This window comes from Brachyhypopomus gauderio, unplaced genomic scaffold, assembly GCF_052324685.1.
Source record: "Brachyhypopomus gauderio isolate BG-103 unplaced genomic scaffold, BGAUD_0.2 sc54, whole genome shotgun sequence".
NCBI lineage: Eukaryota > Metazoa > Chordata > Actinopteri > Gymnotiformes > Hypopomidae > Brachyhypopomus > Brachyhypopomus gauderio.
This window is the reverse complement of record NW_027506878.1, coordinates 7,501-17,500: the sequence shown is the minus strand read 5'-3', so window position 1 is coordinate 17,500 and position 10,000 is coordinate 7,501. Positions and strand designations below refer to the sequence as shown.

The window sequence follows — 10,000 nt, the reverse complement described above, 5'->3', positions numbered from 1 at the left end:
TGTCTCTCTTTCCTTCTCTACACAGCTGCTCAACATCAATGTCTTCAGGGAAGGCACCACCTCTGACTCCACGCAGATCCCGCCTCCCCCCAGCACCTTGTCCAGCCCTGCCCCCCACATCACTGCTGGACAAGCCTCCCAGAGCCTAAACCCCACCCCTATACCTTCACCAACCTCCCTTTCAAGTTCGGCAGTCCCTGCTCCGACCTCCAGCCCCCTAGCTGACGCGAATACACCCAGCCCCTCCCACTCCGCCCTGACTATAATTTTGTCTTCAACCCCTTGGAATATGGAAGTCCTCAGTGGAAGACAGAGTATGTCTGTGCCCACGGAAGTCACCTCTAGCAGCAAGGAAACAACCCAGGCCCCTTCGCCCCCTCTGCCCAGAGAGAGTGAAGTTGCACAGGGCAAGGTCACCGTCAAGGCAGTCTCAGGGCCGTCCAGGTGGGTGTCTCGCCTGGAGGGTTATGTCATCCTCCGAGATCTGGAGCGCTACCTCAGTCGCCTAGCTCGGGATTACACACTGCTCAAAGCTAAATACTAGCACACACACACACACACACACACACACACACACACACACACACACACACACACAAGTGGAGAACCAAGTAGAGGATACTCACACCCTGCACTGATTCCAGTGTGAGCCTCAAAGTGCATTTATTATTGGACATCGGTTCCAAGTATTTACATTTTTCTAGTTCATTAATGTTGCATTTAATCCATTATTTCTATGGTCTACTTTTGTACGGCTGCAGAAGCAGCTCTAAAATATCTTCACTTCTCTTAGCTTTTTAAATCATGTTAAACACTTTTGTACTGACTGAAAGAGGCAGCTATAGTGTGGCCGACATGCAGCAGGCCTGTCACCAAACAGGGCGTGTCGAGTTTGTGTGTGCGCCACCGATCTACAACACCCTCCACAGCGTAATTTTGTGTAGATCATGTGATCTACACATCAGACGCAGTGACACTCTTCTGAGTGATGGTGAAGATCTGGTGGCCAGCATGTGGCTCACAGCCTGTTTGGTGGTTCTCGTGTTGCAGAACCTAACGTGGCTCAGGGTTCGTCTGCTCACACTCCTGAACTTGAAGTATACTGTGATCTGCTGTTATTTATTTTTTATTTATTATTTATTACATAGCACTGTGAATCATACCAAGTAAATTTTGCACTCTGATTGTCCAGTCTGAGGTGGAAGTTGTTCCAGTGTCCATGTCTGTCAGGCTCTGGTTAACTGGTGAACAGCCGCTGTGCTGTGACAGGCTGACTACTGCCCCCAGTTCTGCCGCTGTGGTATTTCCCAAACTGTCCCCACTTCCTCCATGGTGCAGTAACCAACCAATCACATGTCAGTGGGTGGAGGACCAAACATTCTGTTTTCCTCCCTCTGTCCTGTACTTTCCACCCTCACGAACGAACAGTATTTATTCCAGTATTTATTCCAGTATTTATTATTATTTATTTAAGAAATTATGAGAATGACAAAGGAGTTTTGCGTGTTTTCTGAAAGTTTATTTTTTTTATATATATTTATAAATTTGTATTATGTAGGACTGTGTTTCCACAGTGTGAAGTGATAAATGTAAAAACTTGCAAATGCAATCAAGAGCAAATAAAAACTAAGAGCATGTGGTGGTGTGTGTGAATGTGTCTGGATGTGCACGTACGTGAGCAGATGCATGAAACAGTGAAACAGAAGTTTAGATATTGTTTTCCAGCATTCTTGGAAAACAATAAACATTATAACTCACCTATAACAGGCTTTGTTTTAAAGGCCTGCTGGTACATTTAAATCAGCAAAACTTTATCCTTCTCTTCCTGGTGCACCAGCGCAAATAAACAAACCAGTATCAAAGCGGACATTACCGAAACATTTAAAATGTCATTAACGCCTCAATAACAGCTCAATTTAGAAACTTATGAAAACCAACACATCCAAGATGGTGTCTGTTACAAGAAACAAGCCTACAATAGTGCCAACGTCCGGAAAACATTCAAACGGCATTCAAACGGCACTCAAACGGCACTCAAACGGCAATCAGGACTTTCTCATCTCGCAAGCTTGCAGAACGTACAGAGGAGTGGGTCAGGGTGCGTTTCATCGAATGTAGTAAACACAACAAAACACACCTGTAGATCTAAGACTGACAGCCACACTGATGACCTCTCAATCATGCTTATGACCCCTTGGTGACAATAATGACCCCTCAGCCACAGTCCTCCGTAATCGGTGTAAGTCGGCAGCGGACAGGTCACACTCATTCCTGCACCAGGTCACACTTATTCCTGCACGTAGGATATTTTGAGACCTGCTCCGTGATTTTTAAAGCTTTTTCTCCTGATTGCAATGTTTTGCCTTAAAAACGTTTTTAGCCTACTGTCCATCTGTGCATGGTTTTGCTTCCCAGTGTAACAAACAGCTGTGCAGCTAAACAAAGCAGGTGTATCCCTGAATCAGCACCATCAAGCTGTATAAACGCTTGTCAAAAACGTGTGTGTGTGTGTGTGTGTGTTGGGGGGGGCAGTCTTTCAGACATAATGCCCCTTGGATGAAGCAGTTGGAAAAGCCCCATTTCACCCTAGCTACGATACATGAGGGTAATTAGGGTATACTAGGGAAAACACACTCGTAGACAGTCAGAATGAAAGTGCGTGTGTTAGGTGTGAACAAACTTTTCTAGAGCTGAAAAATGTTGAGTAAGACAAGTTTGAGTCAGTGTTTCCAAATATTAGGGACATTCTAGAAACAATTACACCACATCTGTGGAATACTCTGGGTTTTATATTTAGTATCACTGGTCAATAGAGAATGGTGAAATATACTCAGAAACATGCCCAGACTACATTCATAACCTCTAAAATTCTCATTATTTTGACCCATAATGCAGCTAAAGCTGGAATGGCATAATTTTTGCAGGTGCTAAAATGAGAACAAAAACTTGTGATTTTGCACACTGGAAAATTCTGTATATGATTTGAAGATGAGTTAATCTGTCTTAATGATCTGCAATACTTGAGTGTGTCAGCTACTGTGTTGTCTTCCCTTGAATGCAGCAAAGAAGCGGGGGAAATTCAAACAGGAAGTGATTCGTAGAGTTAAACAAGGAACGTTTCAGGTGTAAATCACTGGAGGCATAGGAGAACAGAACCAGGAGAACATAAGCAGGTGAACAGAACCAGAACCAGGAGAACAGAACAAGAATAACAGAGCAAACAAACTTGGACTGAATACCAAGATCCCTTACACAACACAATATAACTAAAAGTATTAAACAATATTAATAATAATAATAACAACAATAATTAGTCCTTTCATTAGTCTTGATAAATGGTTTAAGTGTATAAGCAAATCAATGAAAGGAAAAAAAAAAAGTTAGTGGATTTAAATATTAAAATAAAACATTTAGGTATAATTTTCACTTCAGTATAACGGCAGTCCTTAAAAGTAGTTTCAAGTTCTGGCAAAGCTGCATATAAAGTACAAAAACTGTGGCTTTTGTGTGCTGATTGGCTGAATACTCTTCAGTAAATGATCGGTCCATAGTGACTCTTCTTCATGCTGCGATGTGATAGGTTGACACATTATCAAACACTGCTGCTGATTCGTGGGGCAGTCTGGAAAAAACAGTTTGGAGAGTTTCTGATGACTAAATGTCACTACTAAAGCCATAAACTAATCTCTCAGTTCATCTCCCAATTTACTTTAATCTCTCAGTTCAGTGTGATGAGACTCTATGTTTGAGTTGGTGAGGAGATTAAAGCATATGAAGAGTGCATGTCTGAGTTAGTGAGTACACTATAGTTGAGTCTGATCCTGCCAGTCTCATCCAACATTCCACCATCATAAATTGGTAGTTACCCGTCAGACCATCTAATCTGACAGAATGGCAAAAATCTCCTTAAAGAAATGCTTAAAAGGGTTGTAGGTTGTCACCATTCTCAGATTTGTACAGAATGTAGTATCATTCCATTACAGAGGAAATCGGCAGTTTGTAATGTAGTAACTTCCCCAGCAAGGCCTGTGTGTTTGTCTTATGTGGGTGAGTGGGTTTGGTTTAGTGCTTGCGTGCGTGCGTGCGTCTCACCACAGCCAGGTGTCCATTTTTGGTCTTCAGCACTCTTAGCTCTGCTCCAGATGTGAAATCAATCACGCCTTCCTTTCCCCTGGCTACTGCAAACTTGATACTGAAACAGATGGAACGATAGAAAGAAAGATATTACATTTTTTCATTTCCTTAATTTTTCTAACCTCAGTCACCTTAGGCTACACCTCACACACACACACACACACACACACACACACACACACACACACACACCTGTCCTGACTGATGTTGACGTTGTGTATTTTGTCAGCCATGATAGCCAGTTTTGTGACGGCTTCAATCACATGGTCACACTGCAGCACCAGGTCACCCTGAAAGGCCAAAGGTCAAAGGTCATCAGCCAACCAGCATTGCCAAAGAAACCATGGTGACGTCATATTTACCTTCTGCTTAGTGTCAGCAGTGGGCAAATGTAGAACAAAGAACCCATCACTGAGGCAACTGACCGAGACTCCTACAGAGAGAGAGAGAGAGAGAGGGGGTGAGAGAAGATGAGGCAATTAAAAACAATGCAGTTACCAAGAAAATGACTTCACAGTGAACATCACCAATCACAAGACCAACAGACAGGAAACGTCTGACACCTCACATGAGATGACAAGTATCTGATATGCAAATGATGTTACTGCAGTGGTAGGGATGTGTGTTGGCTCATAACACCAACGCATGAATGACTCTTACATAGCAGTGAGGTGAGGTCAGTGTTGGTGAGGTGTAATCAGTGAGGTGTAATTAGCTAGCTGTTAGCAGTGACATTAGTCAGTGAGGTGTAGTTAGCTAGCTGTTACCTAGCAGTAAGGTGTAGACAGTGAGGTTTATTTAGCTAGCTGTTACCTAGCAGTAAGGTGTAGTTAGCTAGCTGTTACTTAGCAGTGAGGTGTAGTCTGTGAGGTTTAGTTAGCTAGCTGTTACCTAGTAGTGGGGTTTAATTAGCTAGCTGTTACCTAGCAGTGAGGGGTAGTCAGAGGTTTATTTAGCTAGCTGTTACCTAGCAGTGAGGTGTAGTCAATGTCTGTGAGATGTAGTCAGTGAGGTGTAGTTAGCTAGTTGTTACCCAGCAGTGAGGTGTTGTCAGTGAGGTGTATTTACCTAGTTGTTACGTAGCAGTGAGGTGTAGACAATGAGGTTTATTTAGCTAGCTCTTACCTAGCAGTGAGGTTTAGTTAGCTAGCTCTTACCTAGCAGTGATGTGTAGTTAGCTAGCTCTTACCTAGCAGTGAGGTGTAGTTAGCTAGCTCTTACCTAGCAGTGAGGTGTAGTCAGTGAGGTGTAGTTAGCTAGCGGGTACCTAGCAGTGAGGTGTAGTCAGTGAGGTGTAGTTAGCTAGCTCTTACCTAGCAGTGAGGTGTAGTTAGCTAGCTGTTACCTAGCAGTGAGGTGTAGTCAGTGAGGTGTAGTTAGCAAGCGGTTACCAGTCAGTGAGGTGTAGTTAGCTAGCGGTTACCTAACAGTGAGGTGTAGTCAGTGAGGTGTAGTTAGCTAGCGGTTACCTAGCAGTGAGGTGTAGTTAGCTAGCGGTTACCTAGCAGTGAGGTGTAGTCAGTGAGGTGTAGTTAGCTAGCGGTTACCTAGCAGTGAGGTGTAGTCAGTGAGGTGTAGTTAGCTAGCGGTTACCTAGCAGTGAGGTGTAGTCGACGCGCTGTTTGACTTTGGCCTCCTGCACCAGAACGGCAGCAGACATGGTGAGAAGGAGCTGCCGTGGCCGTGCACGGAAACCATGACGATCATACTTAGTTACTGCCACACCGTACTGAAGAGAGGGAGGAAATGAGAAGGAGGCAAGGAGAGGAAGGAAGGAATGGAGAGATAGAGAGAGAGAGAGAGAGGGAGGGAGAGAGAGAGGGATAGTGAAGTATTTCTGTTTCTGTACGTAGTACTTCTGCTTATCTGTGTTTGGGCTATGCTGCATGATTTTGTCGTATCAATGAAGCTCCTGAAACTGAAACGTTGAATAATTTTACCTTTTACTAGTTAACAGCTATAATCAATTCTGACACACCCACGCTCACACACCCACGCTCACACACCCACGCTCTCACACCCACGCTCACACTCACACACCCAAACACCATATTCAAACACACACTCCATAACCACACTTACCTTCACTTTGTTATCACTTCCAAGAGTTTGCCGCACTTTGAGATTGATCTCTTCATTTTCTGTGTAGACAGACACAGAAGACACAGACTGACTCTCTGGAGTGCAGATTATATATTATTAAATTTATATAGGGGAGGGGGTGAATGTGTGTGTGCGTGTGTGTGTGTGTGTGTGTTGACATTACCTAGTCTTGTGCCTACAAACAGTCTGGGTACACTCTGAGGGTAATTGTCTTTCTGCCCCTTAAACATGTCACTGGCCACAACCTTCTGTTCCAGCTGTGCAAAACAGAAAAGTCATTGCACCAAATGCATGTGTGTGTGTGTGTGTGTTTTACAAACATATTTTAATGTTTCACCTGACTCTTCCACTCAGGCTGGACTTTCCTGCAATAGTCATTCACAAGGTTGCGTATGCAGAGGTGGTGGAGATATGCAGAGGCCTGTAGGGGGCGCCAGAGAGACCGCAGTGCTGCATTAGACACCTACACATTGTATATATACTGTATTATTAAGAACTAGTTACTAAAGACATTAAGATACTTATTCTAAGGGAAAAAAGTCAAATGTCTGCATGCAGCTGTGAGATGTTCATGAGGAGATTGGAGGAAATGGGAGTAGATCATTAGGAGATTGGAGTAGATTAGAGGAGATCATGAGGAGTTCATGAGGAGACTGTGAGGAGATCATGAGGAGATCAGAGGAGACTGTGAGTTGTTCGTGAGGAGAATGAAGAAGATCGTGAGGAGATCATAAGAAGAGCTTGAGGAGATTGTGAGGAGATTATGGGGTGTTTGTGAGGTGATTGTGTACATTTCTGTATATTTGTGTGTGTACATCTCTGGGTGATTGTGTGTATTTGCGCATGCACATGTGTGTGTTCATGTATTTACCTGCGTACGTGCATATGTTTTTGTGTGTGTGTGTGTTTCCACCTCTGTGAGCAAGGGTGGTGGTCTGGGCCAGGATTTGTGTGTGTGTGTGTGTGTGTGTGTGTGTGTGTGTGTATACCTCTGTGAGCGAGGGTGGTGGTCTTGGCCCGGTTTTGTGTGGGTGTGTGTGTGTGTGTGTGTGTGTGTACCTCTGTGAGTGAGAGCGGGGGTCTAGGCCAGGTGTTTGTGTGTGTGTGTGTGTTTACCTCTATGAGCGAGAGCGGGGGTCTGGGCCAGGTGTTTGTGTGTGTGTGTGTGTGTGTGTGTTTACCTCTATGAGCGAGGGCGGGGGTCTGGGCCAGGTGTTTGTGTGTGTGTGTGTGTGTGTGTGTGTGTGTGTGTGTTTACCTCTATGAGCGAGGGCGGGGGTCTGGGCCAGGTGTTTGTGTGTGTGTGTGTGTGTGTGTGTGTGTGTGTGTGTGTGTTTACCTCTATGAGCGAGGGCGGGGGTCTGGGCCAGGTGTTTGTGTGTGTGTGTGTGTGTGTGTGTGTGTGTGTGTGTGTGTGTGTGTTTACCTCTATGAGCGAGGGCAGGGGTCTGGGCCAGGTGAGTGTGTGTGTGTGTGTGTGTGTGTGTGTGTGTGTGTGTGTGTGTGTGTGTGTGTGTGTGTGTGTGTGTGTGTGTGTGTGTGTGTGTGTGTGTGTGTGTGTTTACCTCTATGAGCGAGGGCGGGGGTCTGGGCCAGGTTTTGTCCAGAACACTCTTTGGCAGGTTCCGTTTAACTGTCATTAAGTAAGAGAACCTCACGTGATCCAGGAAGTACTCATTGCCAGGACAACGAGGCTCATTCCTAAGAATGAATCCTTTTATGAACCTGAGAGAGAGAGACAGAGAGATGAGAAACAGACAGATGAGAAACAGACGGTAGAACCATGTTGATCTAACTTTACTGACTGAAGGATGGACTGACTGACTAACATATTCATATTTTCTCTATCCATTCTCTCCTATTCACTCACTCTAGGGTTGGGGTTAGCTTAGCTTGCTCTCTCTCACTCCCATTCTCTCTCTCTCTCTCTCTCTCTCTCTCTCTCTCTCTCTGTAACACACACTCACGTGCGGATGGTGTCTGCAGCTCGTCTGCGACATTTGGCCCTCCTGCGACCTTTGACCCCTCTCCACCATGACTGGATCACGATTGCTTTAAGCAGAGATACCATTAGGCACACGCACAAATAAACACACACACACACACACACACACACTCACACACACACTCACACACACACACACACACACACACACTCACACTGCCATACTCCTCCAGCCTCCCTATCTACCTAATGGAGAAGCAGACACACTGGCTACATGGACTGTACGTAACATAATAACGCAGGATCCCGTTTACTAGCAGGGCCCCCGAGGAGCAGGGGCTCCCTCTCCAGTCCGGGGCCCCCAGAGAGGTTCTCCTCACCTCTCACCACTCACTTGCTCAGCAGGGATCTGGACCCAGCTATGGGTAAAGCTGCCTTGTGACAATGCATTTTGCAAAAAGAACTATATAAATACGTGTGTGTAAATAAATAAAAAATGATTTATATAGTGTAAATAAAAAAACTATATAAATACAGGCACAAGCACACAAACCCTTGACAGTAACCTGATTTGATTGGATGGTGATGTCCGAGACAGCCTGTGATTGGCCGGTGGCCTATGAGAGGGCGGTTACCTGCGTGCCTGATGCGCTGGTATTTGGCGCGCTCCCTGTAGCCTCTCCAGCACTTCTGCAGTGTGATGGCTGCAGAGAGAAGCACGACGTTTCTCACCACGCCGTGTGCTTCACAACACCTCACACACCTCAGCACACCATTTCACACCATCACACCATTATTAAAAATTACATGTGGGCTGAACAAACTGTGAAAAGGGAAACTGGAGATGAATCGGATCAAATAGGTCAGTATATGAGAATCCTAGCCCTAACCCTAGCCTTAGTGTTTACTCTAATCCTAGCCCTAACCCTAGCCCTAGTGCTAATTCTAATCCTAGCCCTAGCGCTAACTCTAACCCTAGCCCTAGCCCCAGTCCTAGCCCTAGCTTTAATTCTAATCCTAACCCTAGCGCTAACTCTAATCCTAGCCTTAGCTCTAACCCTAGCCCTAGCGTTAACTCTAATCCTAGCCCTATCCATAACCCTAGCCCTAGCCCTCTGTAGCCATATCATCATTATAATCATGTCTTCCATCTCCTGTGTGACTCACCGATGGTCTTTTTCTGGATCTCCAGAGCATCCTCGGTCAGGAAGAGGGTCTTGGGGAAGCGGATGAAGATTTTGGTTCTGTGAAGGACAGAAGAGGCGTGACATGAGCGGGTCTGTTCTGGTTCTGTTACCGTGGCCCTGTCTGCACACAACTCCACCTTCACTGGCCTCCGAAACAGCAGGACGCGTCTCTGGCCCCCTCTGGCACAACCACTCTAGTTTTGGGTATTGCTCCATTTCATTGTTCTGCACATTCACTCATTCTCTTGATCCCTCCCTCCTTACCTCACTCCCTCCCTCCTTACCACACTCCCTCCCTCCTTACCTCACTCCCTCACTCCCTCCCTCCCTCCCTCCCTCCCTCCCTCCCTCACTCACTCACTCACTCACTCACTCACTCACTCACTCACTCACTCACTCACTCCCTCACTCCCTCACTCACTCACTCACTCACTCACTCACTCCCTCACTCCCTCACTCACTCACTCACTCCCTCACTCACTCCCTCCCTCACCATGTTAAGGATCCTGATTATTTTCAACAACAACTTTTAATATTCACAATATGTTAATATGTCAATAGAGTGACATCTAGGGTTAAGGTTACTGTCTCACTCCCTTGCAAACACACACACACACACACGCACCTGCCC

At 45.5% G+C, this 10,000-nt stretch overlaps 1 protein-coding gene across 1 annotated transcript in view; it reads right to left on the bottom strand.

Annotated features, from left to right (window-relative positions):
• Window positions 1-1,497: 1,497 nt before the first annotated feature.
• LOC143488700 (unconventional myosin-Ic-like) overlaps window positions 1,498-10,000 on the bottom strand; it is a 15,733-nt gene continuing 7,230 nt past the window's right edge. The window contains exons 12-24 of the mRNA XM_076987550.1: window positions 9,995-10,000; window positions 9,350-9,426; window positions 8,818-8,886; window positions 8,205-8,289; window positions 7,803-7,962; window positions 6,575-6,658; window positions 6,401-6,494; window positions 6,217-6,275; window positions 5,728-5,863; window positions 4,497-4,567; window positions 4,327-4,424; window positions 4,093-4,192; window positions 1,498-3,622 (exon numbers count right to left, since the gene is read on the bottom strand). The exon at window positions 9,995-10,000 is cut by the window's right edge and continues 108 nt beyond it. Coding sequence (XP_076843665.1) covers window positions 3,593-3,622; window positions 4,093-4,192; window positions 4,327-4,424; window positions 4,497-4,567; window positions 5,728-5,863; window positions 6,217-6,275; window positions 6,401-6,494; window positions 6,575-6,658; window positions 7,803-7,962; window positions 8,205-8,289; window positions 8,818-8,886; window positions 9,350-9,426; window positions 9,995-10,000 — 1,069 coding nt within the window. The 3' untranslated portion in view covers window positions 1,498-3,592. The remainder of the gene's footprint in view (window positions 3,623-4,092; window positions 4,193-4,326; window positions 4,425-4,496; window positions 4,568-5,727; window positions 5,864-6,216; window positions 6,276-6,400; window positions 6,495-6,574; window positions 6,659-7,802; window positions 7,963-8,204; window positions 8,290-8,817; window positions 8,887-9,349; window positions 9,427-9,994) is intronic.